This window comes from Alligator mississippiensis, chromosome 7, assembly GCF_030867095.1.
Source record: "Alligator mississippiensis isolate rAllMis1 chromosome 7, rAllMis1, whole genome shotgun sequence".
Lineage (NCBI taxonomy): Eukaryota > Metazoa > Chordata > Crocodylia > Alligatoridae > Alligator > Alligator mississippiensis.
In genome coordinates, this window is record NC_081830.1 from 66,516,014 (window position 1) to 66,536,152 (window position 20,139).

Here is a 20,139-nt window from a genome sequence, read left to right on the forward strand (position 1 = left end):
TAATTTACTGAATTAGTTAAAGGGTTCTGGAAACCATGCAGGGTAAAACCTGTGGTAGTAAGCCTTTGAAATTCTGAAGTATTTGAAAATGTACATTAAAACTGTCAAGTTAAGGAGTACTGGATTCATCAGGACATGCCTAATAGATTCACATTTAGGATTACTTCATAGAGTATGTTGTGAACTTGAACCTATACGCTCACAGTTTGAAGCACATCTGCATGGCAGAACAGTGTACTGTTAGAGATACTTGGGTAGTAGTATAGCAGCATTTAGCAAGGCACATTAACTCAAACAGAGCACCACTCTAACATGGCTATCCTGATTCCAATACCTGAGCTAGTTCAGGTATCTCCACATAGCACTACCTGTGATCATGTTGATACACAAGAAAAACTTGAAGATTCTATTCTAGAAACTACTTCAGCCATTTTATGCTAAATATGAATGGGAGGAGAGTCTATCTAGGAGTCTTGGTATGGGAAATTACTTTTAATCTTTATTTTAGATTAAACAGGCTGTTACTCTTTCTTTTTTTTTTTTCTAGTCAACTTTATGTTGCCTATCAAAATGGAAAAGTGGACCAAGCACTGTCTTTGGGCTTTTTGCTATGTTGGATAGGTGGAGACCTTACAAATTTCATAGGCTGCTATTTAACAAATCAACTTTCCATCCAGGTAATTAATCACCTTTAGTATTTTATTATTTATGATTTTAAATATGTGTCTTTTTAAGCTGACGGATAACTGGTAGGCTAACTAAATGCATTAGACACTGCAGAAAGAAGCAGATTGTAGAAAAGGAAATTACTGTGAAGTTTTTGTCTTTATCCACTATGGCGTCTTGTGGCTTTCTTTGCAGATGGGAAGATGCTGCAAGCGATAATATATTTCCAACTAGCTCCTTTTATATGGTTACATGTATAATATAAACAGACTAAATTGGCTTTATTTGATAATGAGTTCAGTGGCAATTTTTCAGTTTATTTTGTAAGTAAGCTTCCCTAATAAATAGGGTTGGGAGTAAGTAAAGTCAGTTATGTTTGGGTGCTATAACAGATTAAGTTGCTTGGGGTGACCTCTTTTTAAACTGGAAATTCTAGCTCCTTTTCCTTGATTAGTTTGGAAAGGAAATACATCAAAAGTGTGTGTATACCTAAGTAACTTGAAAAAAATGTGTGTGAGACAATAATAAGGCTTCATTGAAAAAAAAGACCTATCAGAATCAGATAGTTTAATTGGATCAACAATGTTCTCTTCCTGCTATTCATCCAGCAAATTCCTGTTTTGGTCTGCAATACCCATTCAGTTCCTTAAGCTTTGAAAAAGCATGAAAGAAACCCTGTACCCTCTCAGAACCTGGGGAGGCGTCAATCTTGGAGATGCAGATAGGGCAGACAAAGAATCCTCCAAAAAAGTAGTTTTAGTGACCAGTCCTGATAGATTTTGTGCCAGGGTCTCAGTATCTGCTTAAACCTTCACAGTTGCAAAGTCAAGTCGGACTACATAGTAGAAGTTGCATGAGGCCCACGGACCAGGAATTGGTCCTACCATAAGTGTATGAATCTGAAGCTACCTAGCTTACTTTGAATCTTTTTGCGGCGGTTTGGTATACGTCGGAGAATGTGCATGTGAATCATTTCCAAAAACACTCTGGCCTTTTTGTTTGACATGTAAAGAAGATGTGTTGTGTTCTCTTTCAGATTGTCACTGCCATCTTTTATGTCAATATGGACATAATTATGCTCTCACAATTTGTCTACTATAAACTGAAGAATCAGAAGATGACAAAATGTAAGATATTAAAAAAATCAATGAATTTACCATTTTCTGGAGTACTTTAATATTCTTAGGTGGGAATTCTCAGAGGAGCAGAAAAGATTAGATCACCCAGCTCCCAGGTAAAATTGGAGGAAGTTGGGAGCATTATCTTTTAAGGACCCCATGAAAATCTCATTCCTACTCTTGTACCTGACTTATAGTTTGTGCAGAGTAACTTATACCTGCCAATAAATTCAGCCTGCCTTGTTCAGAATTCGTTACATCTGGCATTCTGGCAAATACCCTAATAACTGGAGTATTTTCCACTTTACAGAATTATTAAAAGCTGCCTCAAATTCCCATTTATAAAATAGCAGGAGTAATATTTCCTTTTTCTTTTCTCTTTTGGCTGCCAACTTGTAGGGTAAAGACTGTCTTAGTGCATATAGTGCACCTAGTACACCTACAGCACCTACCTAGTACAATGGCACACTGGTATAAATTGGAACCTCTAGGAATAATTATACTAGAAATAAAACTAGTAGCATAGCTCCTTTGTTTTATAAGACTTTTTTAAATTTAAAAGTTCCCTTGTAGCCCCACTGGAACAAGTCCACGTAAGTATGTGCTTTGTTTCAGGCATGCTAGTAGACCCCTTGACCTCAGTGGCAACACTCATATACTTGGTTAACCATGTACCTAAGTGCTTTGCTAGACAGGAGCCTATGTTAACAACAATGCCTTGGAGACAGTTATGTAATCTACATTCCAAATATCTTTGCATTTGTGGTGTTAAGTGGTATAAAATCCGTTGAGAGAAAGTGTATTCTGGTCTATTAGGCCAGGAACAGAAATTACACATAAACTGGTATAAGTGATCAGAAACTGGCTCAGATCTGTAACACAACCAAAGTGCAGTGCATTTAAACCATTTTAGACCATTTCAAAATGGCCAAAACTGGTTTAAGATAAACCTGGATAGATGCGCGGTATCAGACTTAACTTGCTTAGGTTAAATCAGTTTACTGAACTTTTGCCCCAGATCCCCTACAGATTCAAATTAACTCACAGTCCCCCAGCATCCCATGTTGCTTTGCACCTCCCCTTCTAGTACCCCATCTCAGAGTGGATGGGCTAGCTTTTGCTCCAGCAGAGCTTAGAGGCATGTTCTACTGCCCCCCAGCTTCTGACCTGAGTCACAGCAGGCATGTGGCTGCATTTCTGGAATCTATGGGCGCTAGGCCTGTGCAAAGCCGCTAGTATTCACTTCAGATTCGTCCAATTCGGCGGGCAGCGATTCGATTCGGTTATTTGAATCACTGTCCCGAATTGATTCAGAGATTCAGCTGCTGCTGAATCAGCCGAATCTCCGAATCACATGGGCCCCATCCCCCGCTCGCTCTCCCAGCCCTGGCAATGGCTGCCCTGCCCGACCCTAGCTCCCGGACTTTGGAAAAAAAGCCCCCACTCACCAGCTTCTGCTGGGCAATCCCTGCAGCCCCCCACTGCCCCACGGTGCGTGGGGCGCTCGGCCATGAGCCCCCTGACTCCCTCCCCCGCCCCCACTCTCCCAGCCCCCTCCATGGCTGCCCTGCCTGCTCCAGCTCTGGCCCTTTAAAAAAAACAGACAAAGTAAGCTCAGCCTCACTGGCTCCTGCCCAGTGGGGGGCGATCCCCACTGCCCCACACTCTCCATTCTGAGTGGGGGGGTCTCTGCACAAGCCCTCAGAAGCCCCGAGGCCACTGCAGGAGCTGGTGAGTCCAGGTTTTTTGGGTTTTTTTCCTTAAAGGGCTGGAGCTGGAGCATGGGGGGGCTGGGAGAGCAGGGGGGTGGGAGTCAGGGGGCTCGTGACAGGCTCCCCATCCAGCGGCTGGTGAGTGGGGGCTTTTTTTTAAAGCACCGGGACATGGGGCCAGGTAGGGCAGCCATGGGGGGAGGCTGAGGGAGCAGGCAGGGGATGGGGCCTGGCGGGGATCCCTGCCATGGTCCCCTCCTCCAGCCTCCCCTTCCCAGCACCCTGCTTACCAGCTCGGAGTCTGGGTCCAACTCCCTGCTGCAGCGAGCAGGGACTGCCCAAATCACTGAAGCTCTCCGAATCTTCCGAATCGATTCGGAGAGATTCGAATCAATTTGGATCTTTTAATTGATTCCCTGATTCAATTTGGATTCAGAGATTTGGCCACCGAATTGGGCCAAATCTCCTCCAAATCAAATTAGTACCTGAAGCTTCGCACAGCCCTAATGGGCACCTGTACATGAGCACAGAGGCTGCTCTGATGTGCTGTAATTTCAGTGCGTCAGAGCAGACTAGATTAATTGAGTCTACTGGAGTGTGACAGTTGCTACACTTCAGCAGCCTCTGCATCTCATGTATCAGCATCCCCACGCTTAAAAATGGTGGTAGGGGTACTTGAACTAAAGCTCATTGAACAAGCTTGAGTTCAAGCACCCCGCCACCATTTTTAAGTGCAGGGACACTGATACAGGAGATGTGGTGGCACTTTAATTTGAGCTGCTTTCGGAGCTACTCTAATTAAGCACTGCCCTCCCCTCCATTCCCAGAGCACATGTAAAAGTGCCCAAAAACTCAGGTTTTTTGACTGTCTGTACTTAGCCTTGTACTAGGCAGCTTTTTGCTTATTGTACTAGCTAAATCTAACCCTAATGGTATGTTAGTAGGAGTAGCCTGAATGTGATTTTTGTCTTTTATGTCAACACATTTAAATTATAAGTAAATAGTAAATTTACTAAATACTAAATTTACTAATCCAACAATAGAAAGAAATTGCTTTTCATCTAACATATTATATGTCAATGTAGGCAGCATGCACCTGAAGAATTTCTGTGTGACCTGGGTCTTGATCTGTATAACATTGTGTGCAATTTTACCCAGTCAGCTTTTCCTAAGAAACCAATTTCATAGTATTCTGCTGGAAGCAGGCAAGGTAAGCTCATTTTGTAGGTAAGCACCTAGTCTCCTCTCCCTTCTTGCTCCTTCTTTAAAAAAATGCCTCATATTAGGATTGTGGACCCCATGCTAACGAATTTGTATGATAATCCAAAATGCTTTAGTAATGACAAGTTACTAAAGTTATGGGCATACTAGCCAATTGCCCATCAAGAATGGTGGAGGGGAGGGTGCTGGGATAGAGTGCCGCCACTGGCCTCGGCTCCCCCACCCTCTGTCCAGTCTTTGGCATGGCTTTGGAATCATGGTGGTACTCCCTCATGCTTGGAGTACTCTGATTGGAAAACCACTTTTTTCCTGTCTTAAAAAAGGAGACCCTTTTTCTGACCCTGGATTTCTCTCCAGCTTCAGATTTTACTTCACAAAAAATGTGGCCTGAGATACCTCACGGTGCTCCCTATCTTTAGAGTGCATTGCTATATTTAAAGTACTGCCCTTACTGCAGCTAGGGTAGTTGCTTGTTGAGAATAAATAAATGTGAAGTAATAAGTGCAAACTGAATGCAGCATGGCTCACTGTTATGCACTATCTTCTGAAGATGTGGGGGATAAATTTGGGGCAACATATTGTCTGCCTGGTTTTCAGAGTTGTGAACTTACAGTTTTTAAGATGCAGTTTTTGTCTCGTTCTTGAGATTTTAGGATGCACCACTTCCTAGAGCTAGTAACAATGCCATAAAAATGCCCTTTTATTAATAACATTACAACTTACGCACTCAACTGAAAACTTAAGGTTTGCTAAGAACCACTACTGAACATATTGGAAAAGGTTGTGTCATGCTCTCTACCCAGAATGCTTAACTTTCCAGTGTATTTAGGTATAAAAACTTTGTCTTGACTTTGGCATCCCCAGGTCTTTCATCATTAAGAATTAATTTATTAAAAATGTATTTATCATCACATTTTAAGGCATGCATGGACTGGCTTTGAGCTGAAAATTAGATACCGTATTTCCTCACATACAACGCTCACCTTTTTCCCCAAAAACAGCTCCTGCAAATCTGATTGCACATTATATGTGAGAAATATGGCTATGAACAGGTTTGGCTGCTTAGGGGTAAAACCAAAAGTAAAATCTGCAGCAATCCACAGAGAGCAGAACAATGAGCAGGTTTGGCTCCCTAGCTACTGTTTAGTTACTTACTACAAGGAAAAATCTTTTTTTCTTCATTCTGCCTTTCACAAACAAAGACTGCATTATATTCTGGTATATACAGGACTATATATTGTTTTGGTTTGCAAGATGAAAATCAAATCTTTTAGCCCTCCTTGGCCATTTTAACAACAACAGGAGGTATTGTCCAGGCCTTGAGAGGAGTTTACACTGTAAGTCAAAACATTAGAAATGTTCAGAAACATTTTTATCAAAATTTGTGTGCTTTTTCTTGTTTTTCAGGACCCGCTTGGTATGATCAAACTGTCAGGGTTTGTTTGTGGCTATATATCTTGTGTATTTTATCTGGGATCTAGATTTCCTCAACTGTATAAAAACGTAAGTATATTTTTGACTGAATGCATTTAAATATATTGCTTACTGCTGCTTGAAATGCTGGAATCTCCCTTGCAGTGAACATACACACCTGCACCTTATTTGGAATCTGAACTTTACATCTGGGACTATATAACATGGAAAAAGGTTAAAAAGGAAAACTTGTTTTATTCAAAGAGCCAGGAAAATGGAAAGTTTTCAGTCAACCAGGGTAGAGGACAAAGAATAAAGAGTCAATAGCTGCATTTTTGAGGCTAGGGAAGAAGCATACATTGCACGTGAAAAACAAATGGGCAGTAGATATGTCCATGCTTTCAGTTGTTCTTTACTAAATTAGTAGTATCTAGTGATAAAATTATAACACAGAAACATTATGATGACATTACTGAATTCATAACCTCCCTACTGTCGATATGGGAAAATTCTCTTTGAAAATTTGACATAGGTTGATTAAAGTCAGGTACTTCAGTTAGGTACAGAGAGCTTTGACATAAGAAACTCCAGTTTATTTCCAAAATAACAGATGTTCCCACCTCTGCTTCAAGCTGGAATAAATGGCTCCACCTGAGAAAGTGACAGAGTAACAGATTAGTGAAGAAATAAACATTCACTTTTTGTAACATGTTAGCTTTCCTTGCTGCATTGCAGCTGTAAATTATAGCATGCACACCTAAAAGCTATGATGATTTCTACCAATTTTGATGATACAGATGCCAAGATTAGTAAAACCAAAAGCATTAGAAATACGATGAATTGTTTTCCTGGTGAAAAAGAACGAAATGTGCTCCTAGAAATTGTAGTCAAGTATCCTGAGAGTATCCAGAATTCCTTCCTGTTATTTATGCTGCAACTCAGTCTTCTATCAAACATTTTATATTTTTTTTAGTTCCAAAGACAATCTACAGAAGGTACATCTTACCTGCTGTTCGCATTAGCCATGATGGGAAACTGTACTTATGGACTAAGCCTTGTTTTAAAAGTGCCTGCTGCAAAATCTCTCAGGAACCTCTATCTTTTACACCATCTTCCCTGGCTCATTGGGAGCTTTGGAGTTCTGTTTCTAGACATTTTTGTATCCTTTTCCGTGTAGAGCAAGAGTTTCTTGAAGGTGTGTGTGGCAGAGCACCTTTGGTGCTTGCCACTTTAAGGGCGAGAGCAGACAGCTGGGCAGTTGGCAGGTGTGGGCCAGCCTTGATAAGAAGGTCATATGGCCGCAGGCTGGGCCATGTGATTGGTGGAGAGAACTCAGCTGCCTCCATTTTAGCTCAGGCATCAGGGCTGAGCCAGCAGTCTGTTGCTGGCAGCTGGAGCAACAACACCCAGCTAAGCTGCTACTCATGGAACACCTTGGAGGTAAGGAAGGAACCAGGGGGATGGCAGGAGGGTCCAAGCTCCAGGGAAAGCCTGAGGCCTAGTGAAAACAAAGTCCAGTCTAACAAGAGGGCTAACAGCTGATGGGCCTACAATGGGGCCAGGCAATCCCCAGGGTAGATCTGGCAGGGGTGAAGCCAGGGGGCTCAAGTGAACCCAGTAGAACTAGGCCTCATGCAGCCTTGCTGGGGGCACTAGATCAGCCAGGATTGGGATGCTGGCTCTATCGCGAGACCTAGAGGGGGACCCCCTTTACAGAATGGAGGGCAGTGGCTCCCGCTCTGACCTTCTGATCCCTCGACTGGTCAATGTAGGGCCGAAGGGCAATTGAGGCAGGCCAGGGCTGCGGAGAGCCATCTGGCACCCCGACTGGCCTGAAGGTGGGGGCCAGGACCTAGAAAGACTGAAGGTCTGGGGTGGGGGGTGGTAGGGATGGGATGGGACAACACGACATCACAGCTAACAGAGAGTAGAGGTCAGTCTGCAGGCTGGCTGTGATGAAGGAGGCTGCAGTACAGTCTGTGGAAGGGAGGATTCCAAATGGGGGTCACCATTAGAGATGGGCACAAGAGAGTGAGCAGCCCAAGGATTACATCTAGGACCCAGAGAGGGAACTAGACCAGAACTGGTAAGCCTGCTTGGTCCTGGGTAAGACCAAAAACTGCACCCTGCTGGGGAAGGGTGGTCTGGTGGGGCTGTCCATGGCGGGACAGTCCCCCAGAAATGCCAGGCCAGTTACCTCCCCAGTGAAAGGCAGGTGGGGGTGCCTGATAACCCCAGGCCCCACCATCTGGTAGGGCATTAAGACTGGAGGGTAGTGGGGCTAGGCACACCCCGAGTGAGGCACCTGAGCCCATGGGGCTGTAAGAGCCCAAAGATAGTAGGCCAGGCATGCCTAGGGAGAGGCATCTGAGTTCGTGGGGGTGTACGACCCTGAGACTCTACATGGGGCAGAGTATGGGCCCCAGTGAGGGGTGTAGAGTAGTTACCCCAGTGAAGGGGTGGAGTACGTGGGCCTAGTAGTGAACAGCAGAGTGCCCAGTGTGAGCAAAGTTGAGGCCCCAGAGAGGGGGGTGTGTTTTGAAGCCCCATGGAGGGTACAATTAGACCCAGGTAAGTCCTCAGACACCTAAGGCTGCAAATAGTCCCAAGGCGGAGTGGGCAAGGAATTGGCCCTAATCGGTTGGTGTATGAGAGTGATGAGTTAGCCAGAGAGGGCTCGGGTCAGAGCGCTGCCCAGGCGAGGTGAATTGGCTAGCCGCCGTTCAGATGAGGGCCGCAAGAGGGCTCAAGAGGCTGCGGGCCAGCCAGCCAAGGAGTGCAAGAAGGCAAACCTGATGGCCTATGGGAGCTGCTCAGAGGAGCAGGGCAGATAGTGTGGCCCAGTGTGAGGCAGTGTATAAGAGGCCCAGTGAGAGTGGGCAGAATGAGAGGCCCGGTAAGACCAGGTGGTATGAATGGAGCTCATTGGGACAGAGAGAAAGGATGAATGTATGAGTTAAAGCAAGGGCCTGAGTTTGGCCTGGCCTCGAACCAAAGTGTAAAGCAACTCAAGGATGCCATCTGTGAGGCATGGGACAGAATAAGGGAAGGTCATAGTTGTGTGCAAACCCCTAGGCATCAAGGTCTTAAAATGGTCAGCCTCCTGCATTTATTACAATTATTATTGTAAGAACAAGGTGTAACAGGCGAGACTGGGCAGCCTGCCTTAGACAAGTGGACGGGCCAGTACTGTGACCAGGCCCTGAGAGTTGCCCCCTGTCACAGTGTGTTATGAATAATTCATAACACAGTTTGAGATATTGAAAATAAATTTCATACCACCTATTTACTTGCACTTTTTAAATTTATAGCAGATTATGTTTTTTGTGCAGTTTACTGGTGAACACAAATTCATACTTGAATTTGTATGGAATGTCCAAACTAGATAGCACAGTTGCAATTACTTTTATTAGTAAGTACATGTAGGTTGAGTTTTCAGTTTGATGCATGAACAGTTGCACATGTTCGTGCCCATGTAACTTATGTTTAAAATCTGATGTGCCCACACAAGTCAATTGTTTTCATATGCACATTGCAAATTATAATGTTAAGAACCTGACCCCTTGGTAAAAATATCTGAGGGGCAAGGATTTTTTCCAATATTTTTAATGAACCAACTGCATAGTTGGGAGAACTGTTGGACAAGCTTTTGGGTATCGTGCACTTTCTCAGATTACCTGAAACACTCAAGGGCAGGTATACAGTTGGTCCATTAAAAGATATCACAAAACATCCTTGTCTATCATACTTCTTGGACCAATTGTACTCTACTCCATTCAACACTCCAAACCCACTAAAAATATCTAAAATCAGATTATTATAAGACTGACCAGCAGTCCAGAGAAAAATTGAAGCTCTACTAAGATTTTTGTGTCAAAGTATATTTTCCAAATATAATGTTTTATAGTTTCATAGACCGTTGCAGCACATGTTCCCTAAATGCATCATCAGGGCACAAGCATGTACCTGAGAATTTGAATGTGTCTTAAAAGGTAGCTATGGTGCTTGAAAAGTTGTTCAAAAGAGCCAATATAACAATACATGTTAGTGTCACAGTGACAGAAATAACTTGGCCATAAGCAACCTTCTTGCTACATTAAAGCATAATAAGCCTGTTAACTATAATTAACCTATTGTAACACATGCACTCAGTCTAGGTCAGTGGTTTTCAACCTTTTTTCATCTGCAGACCCCTAAAAACTTTTAAATGGAGATGCAGACACCTTTGGAAATTTCAAATGGAGGTGTGAACCCCTTTGAATTGTAAGTGTAAGTATTACATACTTTTAATTGATCATAGTAAATGTTCACAGACCCCTTAGACCTAGTCTGTGGACCCCACCGGTTCCACAGATCACAGGTTGAAAACCACTGGTCTAGGTACTTGGACTGTACATTTTAAAAAGAACATGGAGAAGTTAAACAGGATCCAGAGAGAGGTGATGACGATGATTAAGTGTTTGGAAAGCAAGTCATACGAGGAGAGGCTGAAGGAACTAGGCATGTTCAGTTTGCAGAAAAGGTGCTTAAGAGAGGACATGATTGGTGTCTTCAGATATTTAAAGGGCTGGGAAATATTTAAAGAAGAGAGAAAGCACTTTTTTTCTCTTGCAGCAGAGAGTAAGAGGCAGACCAATGACTTGAAGTTGCAGCAAAGTAGGGTTAGGTTGAATATCAGGAAAAACTTCTTCACAGTTAACAGTGAGGCAGTAGAATAGGATTGCCTATGGAAGTTATGGACTTCATCACTGGAGGTGTTCAAAAGGACAGTCAGGGGATGATCTAGGCGTAGTTATGCCTGTGTTCATCTATAAATATTCCCCATGCTTCTGGGCTTTGCTGGTTGTTCCCTTCCCCCACTTTCTGCTACACATGGGTGTTGGCTGCAACTGGAGGATTTTGACTGGGGTCTGCCAGTGTTCCTGCTAAGAGCAAAGCTGGAGGTTCCTGACTAGAAGGTCTTGCCCCTTTGCTCGGGTCAGACTTATCGCCCTGTTTGGAGTTGGGAAGGAATTTTACCCCATGGTCAGACTGGTGTAGACTATGGGGTTTTTTTCATTCCTCTGTAGCAGAGAACATGGCCCTCTAACTAGGACCTCTTGAGTGTATATTAACACCTCTTTATAGAAGCAGGATATTGACTTCCATGGTTTCCCTGCTTTACCTTTGGCAGGTTAGGGTGTTATGTTTCATATTGTGTTATGGCTGACCATAGTTTTACAAAGAGGCTGTGACCTGGATGATTACACAGTCCAGTGGGTGGCAAGTTGTCTAGAGGGTTGAACCCAGAGCGTGGTGGTGGATGGGTCGGTATCGACCTGGAAGGGTGTGGGCAGTGGGGTCCCGCAGGGCTCAGTCCTTGGACAGATACTCTTCGATGTCCTCATCAGTGACTTGGACAAGGGAGTGAAGTGTACTCTGTCCAAGTTTGCGGATGATACAAAATTGTGGGGAGAAGTGGACACAACAGAGGGCAGGGAACAACTGCAAGCAGATCTGGACAGGTTGGACATATGGGCAGAAAACAACAGAATGCAGTTCAACAAGGAGAAATGCAAAGTGCTGCACCTAGGGAGGAAAAATGTCCAGCACACCTACTGCCTAGGAAATGACCTGCTTGGTGGCACGGAAGCGGAAAGGGATCTCGGGGTCCTAGTGGACTCCAAGATGAACAGGAGTCGTCAGTGTGACGAAGTCATCAGCTAAGCTAACTGCACTTTATCATGCATGAGCAGGTGCATGACAAACAGAGCCAAGGAGATAATATTTCCCTTCTATCGGGCGCTGGTCAGACTGCAGTTGGAATACTGCGTGCAGTTTTGGGCGCTGCACTTCAAGAGGGATGTGGATAACCTGGAGAGGGTCCAGAGAAGGGCCACTCGTATGGTTAAGGGCTTGCAGGCCAAGCCCTATGAGGAGAGACTGGGGCACCTGAACCTCTTCAGCCTCTGCAAGAGAAAGGTGAGAGGTGACCTTGTGGCTGCCTACAAATTCATCATGGGGGCGCAGAAGGGAATTGGTCACCAAGGACCCCTGGTGGTCACAAGAAATAATGGCCGTAATTTAGCAGAGAGCAGATTTAGATCGGACATTAGGAGGAACTTCTTCACAGTTAGAGTGGCCAAAGTCTGGAATGGGCTCCCAAGGGAGGGGGTGATCTCCCCTACCCTGGGGGTCTTCAAGAGGAGGTTAAATGGGCATCTAGCTGGGGTCATCTGAACCCAGCGCTCTTTCCTGCCTATGCAGGGGTTCGGACTCGATGATCTATTGAGGTCCCTTCCGACCCTAACATCTATGAATCTATGAAAGAATTTAGATTATGGGTTGTATAAGGTTGTTTGGATAAGGATTATCCTGCCTCAGGCAGGGGTTTGGACTAGATGACCTCTTCAAGCACATCTTCTCTATCATTTTGTGATTATTCCTGTTTGATTATAAAATACAAACCAGAGCAGAATACTAGGGGAATATTAGTCCTTTGTTTCATAAGCCTAAATGGTAGCATGGTGTTTATTGATCTCACCATTCAATATCTATATAAATAATCTACTTCATTATTCTTGCCAGGTAAAATTATATGGTAAGTCTATAAAGTAGTCATAGGACTGTGCTGTGATATGGACAGAAAAAACTCACCAAGTTATAATAAAAATAAATCTCACTTAATTTGGACTCATATTTAATTGACTTAAACTTTTTATAATCCAAATTAATGAGGAAACTTGGTTTTCTCACAGCAGAATAGTTTCATAATATCCAACATTTCCAATACCATACTACTTTAAGTAACTACATTGAAGACAACTGGGACTACACCTTCTATGGCTGCTAGAGTGAAAATGTTTTTAGGAGAGTTTGGTAAGCTAGGGCCCCTCTATGCAGAGTGCAAAGGCTCTCTGGAGTACTGGCTCCCCAATGATTGGTTATTAAACATGGGGAACCTTGAGCCTGGGTTCTCAGTTTCACTAAGCAGTGATACAGGAAGTAAGAATTCAGAGCCTTACTCAAATCCTCTCGTTTTTCAAATTGTGAAGTTGATGTAGAATAAAGAGAGACCTCAGGACATCCTAAAGCACATTTAATAGTTCGTTTAGTACTGAGGAACAGCTGCTAAGTAACCCTCTCATTCAGGACAGTTAACCATGCTCTTTACATCTGAAGACATGATTCAATTGGAAATGCATATAATAAGACATCCTTTATAATAGGAAATTTATATTATCATGGTCATGAAATATGAAACTGAATTTAGCTTCCCATTTTGAAGTTAAATATGTGTTGTTTTAACTGACAGTGCACAGTTCTGTCTCATGAACAGACCATTGGGGTCGATGGCTGCTGGCCCTTATTTGGACACACAAGACTATTGTTCCCTAAACAAAGCCTTGACATTTTTGGCCTTCACTGAAAACATAAAACTGCCAGTATTTATTTACCAAAAACCCAGAATTTGATCCTGATGACCTTGACAGTACATTACTTGCATATTTGAACATGTCTTTCCATGATGTTCTACTAAAAGGAACTTTTATATTGGACACAACCCATATCCCCAGCTCCCCCCTGGATTACAAAGCCAACGTGCACATGACTTTCATTTCTCAGTTCTGACTTGATTGGAGCCTGAATCCAATCTTACTAATAGTTCTCCAAGTCAAATTATATTAAAAGCAGATGCTTCCAAACCAGGTTGGGGAGCTTATAGAAATCTAGTCTCATATATAGTACTGGTTGAAATGTATAAAGTATTTGTAATCAAGAGAACAGGGAAAAACAAAAGCAGACCTCCTGCCTTGAGAAGCCCTTAAGGTATGGAAATGAATGTTTTCCAAAGGCAGCTTCATTATTGTCTGCTGCCATATGAGAAAATAGAAAATCCTAGCAGACTGACACATCATATCAGACCTTCCTGGGTATCAAACTGAGGAGCAGAATCTCTTGATTTTGGAGGAAAACAGAATTAATCAGAATAGAGTGCGTCTCCAAAGTCAAAAGATATTGTGGACAGTAGAAACTTTCCCTTTTTGGTACCTTTAATTCCAGAGAACATCCAGACTTACACTACATGGTATATAAAATAATGCCCATCTATATTTCTAACACTGTCAGAGACTTCTTTCATGGGTCTGTTATTCAATCAGCCCTTGCACGTTACATTTATCGTGTGATTAACGTGTTAATCTTGCAATAAATGGCAACTTTTGGAAGTGCCCTGCATTCACCCAATTTAAGATGCCATAAAATGGTATACAAGCCATAAAGATATTCCACATATCATGTGGGATATTTTTATGCCTGATTTGTACAACACTTTAAATTGAGTGTGTGGCATGTCCATGCACTGAGACTGTTTGGGACATGATGTCAACAAGCAGCTGATTGTAGGAATCAGAACCAGACAACCCCAGGTCTCCAATCAGCCTCGTACTGTGAAGCAACTGATTGTTGGCACCAGCCCTCGGGGCAGCCCTGGGACTCCAACTCGGGGTAGAGCTGCCCCAGACCCATCTGCTTCCAGCAGGGGGAGCTGGGTACAGAAGTTGAAACTCCCCAGCAGGAGGAGCCACTCCGTGCCACCCACCAGGTGCTGTTCACTTTCCACTCCCAGGATGGCCGAGCTGCCAGCAGTCACACAATTGGGATCTGTCTCTGATCCCCACAATGATACACCCTGCCATGCACATGTGGCATGGCAGGATGTGTAGTTGTTGGGATTGGAAATCCGATCCCATCATGCAACTGTTTTCATATCTGCCAGGGGCCATAGTTGTCCACTGCAGATTCCTGCATCTGGCATGTCTGTTTCTGAGAGTGGTCATCATTAGCTGGACCACCGGACTCATCTTGAAAGGGAGTGCTTACATTTCTTAGTGCTAGTTAATATAAAAGCTGTTACCAAGATAACTTCTTGTAGCATGTGACCTGGTCATATTCCATTTTCTTAATATCTGTCCTTCACATTTTGGACTAAGAAATCATAGATTAGTTTACTTCATTCCATAATAAGCCATTTTTAATTCATAATGTTATTAAAGGTTGCTGTTAGTGTTGTTTTAGCTATTTGGTGAATACATGACTTCCAGAAATTAGCAAGGAATAATGATTTCCCTCACAATTCATGAAGTAAACCAGCATCCTTTTCACTTCAAGGAGAGCTTTAAGACATTTCAGATTTAAATAATAGATTATTATATAATTGAGTTTTAGTAAATGAACTGTTTCTAACTATAGCTGTGGCAGCTGAAGTTAGCCACAGTAGTCAAGAGACTAATCCCTATGTTGAAATGGCTAGGATAGGGCATTTCTAGTAGATATACTGGGACTCTCAAAACTTTCTTCCCCTATTAGTCCATGTTTGTTTATTTGTAGGGCTCAATGGAAGGCTTATCACTCATTTCTAGATTTTGGTTGCAAATACAGGGTTGGGTGGGTATTTTTAGAGTTTTGCTTCATGCACCTAGAAAAATGTAACATCCTATATACATTTAAAAAATTAAAGCAGTCACTGGCTAACTCTGCCTCATAACACATAGGAGCAGCTTGTATTGATATCCCTGTAGGACTTCAGTGGAGTTTTACCTAAGAAACCAGAGACCAAAGTTGGGCAATTAGTTTTTATTTTGAAACTTCCGTCCACCTCCATTCCATCATTCATGTGTCCTCTAAATTGAATACATCCCCAATTCCCTCCCCCCTGCCCCACTTCCTCCTCCTACCCACCAAAATCTGCCTTGTAGCTAGATTAGAAAGAGCTCTTTACCAAGTGTTTCCCCAATCTTTTTGTTTTAGTTGATGTGCAGTACATTAATTAATGTGCAGTATATCATGGAACTGTACTGGAATTTTTCTCTTCATATACATCTTATTGTTAGTCACATGCCAGCTAGTTACTAGAGGGCCAGAAAGTATATTCAATAAGATCTAAGCAACAGTAGTGAGGCTCTTCTCAATCTGCCTTTTGCAATATGCCGTTTGGAATTTGTTATGTAGTTTTACAAAGGATCATTGCTTTGTGATTAAAATTCATTGTGTAATTAAAATCAGCAAGGGCAGTTTACTAAATGAACATACAACTTTCTTCTCCCTGCTGGGTGCATCTACATGAGACGCTATGTCGCCATAGCAACATAGTAGTCATGCAGTGGTGGGCACAAGCCACGACGCTCCCTCGCTATAGCGTGTTGCTACAACAACATAGCAGCTAAAAATAACCGTGCACCTCCCACATGGTACATTATGGGCTGTTACAGTGCCATCATTTAATCTTTCCAAAAGGGAGTACTAAACGATGACGCAGTAACAATGGCACCATAGGGGTACGCGTAGATATGCCCACTGTGTCTGTTTTTTCTTAGAAAAATTGCATACATTTCATTGTACTGTGATTAACTTTTTTATATGCTTAATAAAACAACATTGACAGATTAGTTCATCATGACTGTCAAACACTTTATGTTTTGTCAGGTTTGTTCGGCTATGCCATACCCATAAGGTCTACAATCTCGGGCCTTAGTTTTCTTTGAAAAGTTACGGACATGAACAGCAAGCACATTTTATATGAAAGAGCTTTTTATATGAAAGAGCTTTATCCATTCTTAATTCATTCCCTAAAAATCCAAATTGTTGAATTCATATAGTAATAAAAACACATGCTGGAAATGTTCATCTATTAAACCGTACATTGCACATTATTGGGAACTTTTTCCTTGTTTTTAAATAAAACCTAAAATGTTGCTTGTGTGGTGGCCAAAAAATGGTAATCTGCACTACTACCGATCAAAAAGAATCCAGGGCTCAGTAGCATACTTCCTTGTTCACTATGAGATGAGAGCTCTATCCCACAGAACTTCACCAGGAGAGGAAGGCACTCAGCATCCACAGGAGGTGCTCAAGTGCTTGCAGAATGAAACCATATAACCCTACAACCCTGTTCTGTTATTTTCCTAGCCAATGATAGGCAGACATTCTGTAAGTCTAATTAGCTCAGCCTTTAGAGGAGAAAATATACTACATGTTATACAATGATTAGACTGGATAAAGAGTGCTGACCCACTGTCTCTGAAGGAAATCCTGTCTAGTCTTTAGTAGGAAGGGGCCACAGAGGTAGAATACTCTAAAGGTTTAAGGAAGTGGGGTAATTATTGGGGCTACGCCTGGAACATAGAGAATTTCCTCCCCACCCAACTAGGCCTCCCAGTAAGCTTTTTTTTTTTTTTTTTTTAATAGTGGCATGCATTAGCCTTAAACTCCTCACTGCTATTGTCTACTAGCCAAGTTATTTTAACTGGTTTAAAGTGTTCCCAGTAGAGTTCTTATATGCCAGGTTTCCTCCCAGAGCAACTTTATTTCATTTGTAAAATGGGAATTTGAACATAATGGTAATAGTGGTGCAGTCTTAACTAAAGCCCGGTGAATGAGAGGAGCCATTGTACTTTGTGTGAAGATTTTTGGTGTACAGCTGGCCCCTTAGATTCATTTCCCTTCCCTTTAAAACCTCTTTCACACAGGTCCCTATGTTTGATGTTCCCTACTTGACCCCATCCACTACACCTCCTTCCTCTTCTCTAATATGCTTCTTCTAATACCCCTGTTACCCTCCTCTTTTTCAAAGTTGGATATAAATTTAACAGTGGAGCCAGCATTGACTAATGGATGAGACATAGGGCCTGGGAGTTGAATCTGGATTCTGTTTCTGCTTTTGCCCTGGTTTGCTGTATCACATGAAGAAAGTCATCTCTGTGTGCCTGTGCATGTCTTTCCCTTCTATCTATTTTCAACTTTAGTTCATTTCCCTTGTGATAGGGTCCAATGCCAAACATGGTGGGACTGAGCTTTACAAATTAGGGCCTTTAGGGCATTTTTACACATGCTCCAGGGTGTGGGGGAGAGCACTTTAATTAGAGCGGCTCCAAGAGCTGCTCTAATTAAAGCACCCAGAGCTTCAAAATGGCAGCAGGGGCGCTTTACCTAAATCTTGTTGAACGAGCTTTAGTTGAAGTGCTCCTGCTGCCATTTTGAAGCGCAGGGATGCTGATATACAGGATGAGGAGGCTGGCTGGAGCACAGTAATTACCACGCTCCAGTGGACTCCATTGAGTCTGCTTCAGTGTGCTGACAGTGCATTGGAATAGCCGCCTGGCTTGTGTATAGGCACCCTTAGATACTAATGCAACACAGATAACACTTGACATCATAAATATACATGTTTAATCACTTGCACAAAGTCTGATTCTCTCATCATTGTTCTGTCCTTTTACACCGTTGCCTGCTTGTATTGTTTTATCTTTTTGGGCCCCAAACCTTTCCTGAGCTTTGCTTGAGGACTTAGACTACAATCTCCTCTGCACAGGAAATTAATCTTTGTTCTGAAAGGTGCTGTGCACATTTACCATATTATACAGATAGTGCTTTTCAAAAACTGTTCTGCTTCCCCTTAAGGTGAACTAAAGGTGCCAGCTGAAGTTAGACAACATTTTGGAATAAAGCAAGGATGTTTGCAAAATAAGAAATTGTGCAGTGGATTTCAGTTTTTTACCAGTATGTTCCTTACTGAGTTTGGTGCATATCTTTAAGATGTTTGAAATTCCTCAAGTTTCTAGTAGAAATGCTTAAGAAACTGTCATCCACTGCCCCCTCAGTTCTGGCTAATTAAAAAATGTAAAAGCCTATGATTGTGACCAAGGCATGCAAGAAAAAGAAAAAAGTGTGTAGTTCTAATTTTTTAATCTTAATATATAAGTGGCATTTGTAATTATCCACATTAAAACAGAAATAAGACAAATATGCATATTACACAGTTTTCTGCTTTGGAGGCTAATACTAAACAATGAGTCAGAACTTTAAATAACGAGTTTTGAAAGCATTTTGAAGGATAACAATGTTGAAGATTCTCGTTTCTTGTTAGACTCAGATACGCTCTACAAGTAAGTTAGAGCCAATTTCCAGGGACTGCGCTCATTTATAGTAGGCTCCCTCCAGCTGTAGTAGGCTCCCTCTAGCTGCTTATGGGCTGCCTTATAGCCTAGAATAGCCATAGTGCAAAGCACTACAGTCCTAGAATCCTACCCCCAGAATCAATGTGGACCTGGACTTGTAGGCTACAGGTACCATCATGGAACTTGTCAGTCCTATACTGGGCAAATTAGAAGGGCCTATATAACCCCTCAGCTAGATACTACTGCAGGCCACTAAAAAGGGGCCAGAGTGAGAGCCAGGATCTTTCCCATTATGCTTTCACGTGCATTAATATCATCTACATAAAGGATATCTGATGGGCTTAGGGGGTAGATTGGGAATGCATGTTAGGAGTGGGAGGAGGGAGTAGGGGAAGAGCTGTGTGAATGAAGGTTGGTCCACTTCTGGCCCATGAGGAGTTTTGAGGTCCAGATTCAGCCCAAGGAGAGCAGGTAAGTTTGACACCCCTGCTCAAGAGAGATTTTTGAACCTTCCTTTGGAGGACTCAGTCTACTGCTCTGTCCCAGACAATAGTCTCTACTAAGTGGATGACTGGTTTTCTCCTGGACAGCAGCTTTTATGTTCTTAGTAGAAAGCAAGGGCTGCAAATGCTATCTCAGTATTATGTTTTTACTAATTTCCTTACCCAAAAGCATACAGATAACAGCACAATTTATTATATATCGCAAACAGAACAAGAGAAGATTCAGTTTAGTGGCAATGGAAGTGAAACCATTACTTGTGGATGAAGAGGATTCGCAAAACATCTGACTCTTGTTGTTTTTGCTATTATTTACACCTTGAGGACTTGAATACTTTTCACAAAATAAAACCTGTTTAGAGACGAAACTCATTGTTAGTGCCATTCTTGGCAACAGTGCGGACTTATACATATAAAAATTGTCTACTGTATTGTATGTGGCAAGATGACACATTTTCTTCTGAAGTGTCCCCAGATTACTTTTATCTACTGTAATCTTTTGTGTTGCTAGAGCAATGGGTGCTCTAGGAATATTTAGAATAGCCAATATCAGGGTATAGTTCATATTGTAAAA

At 42.4% G+C, this 20,139-nt stretch overlaps 1 protein-coding gene across 6 annotated transcripts in view; it reads left to right on the plus strand.

Moving 5' to 3' along the window:
• The window catches only part of SLC66A1L (solute carrier family 66 member 1 like), a 28,554-nt gene extending 8,621 nt beyond the window's left edge, over positions 1-19,933 (plus strand). For 5 of the 6 annotated variants that reach the window (XM_014602874.3, XM_019491686.2, XM_014602878.3 and 2 more), the window contains 6 exons: positions 548-677; positions 1,703-1,793; positions 4,582-4,706; positions 6,125-6,220; positions 7,104-7,289; positions 19,745-19,933. In XM_014602874.3, the coding sequence (XP_014458360.1) occupies positions 548-677; positions 1,703-1,793; positions 4,582-4,706; positions 6,125-6,220; positions 7,104-7,289; positions 19,745-19,855 (739 nt within the window). In that variant the 3' untranslated portion in view covers positions 19,856-19,933. The remainder of the gene's footprint in view (positions 1-547; positions 678-1,702; positions 1,794-4,581; positions 4,707-6,124; positions 6,221-7,103; positions 7,290-19,744) is intronic. The other variant, XM_019491688.2, reaches the window with a different exon arrangement.
• Positions 19,934-20,139: the final 206 nt, after the last annotated feature.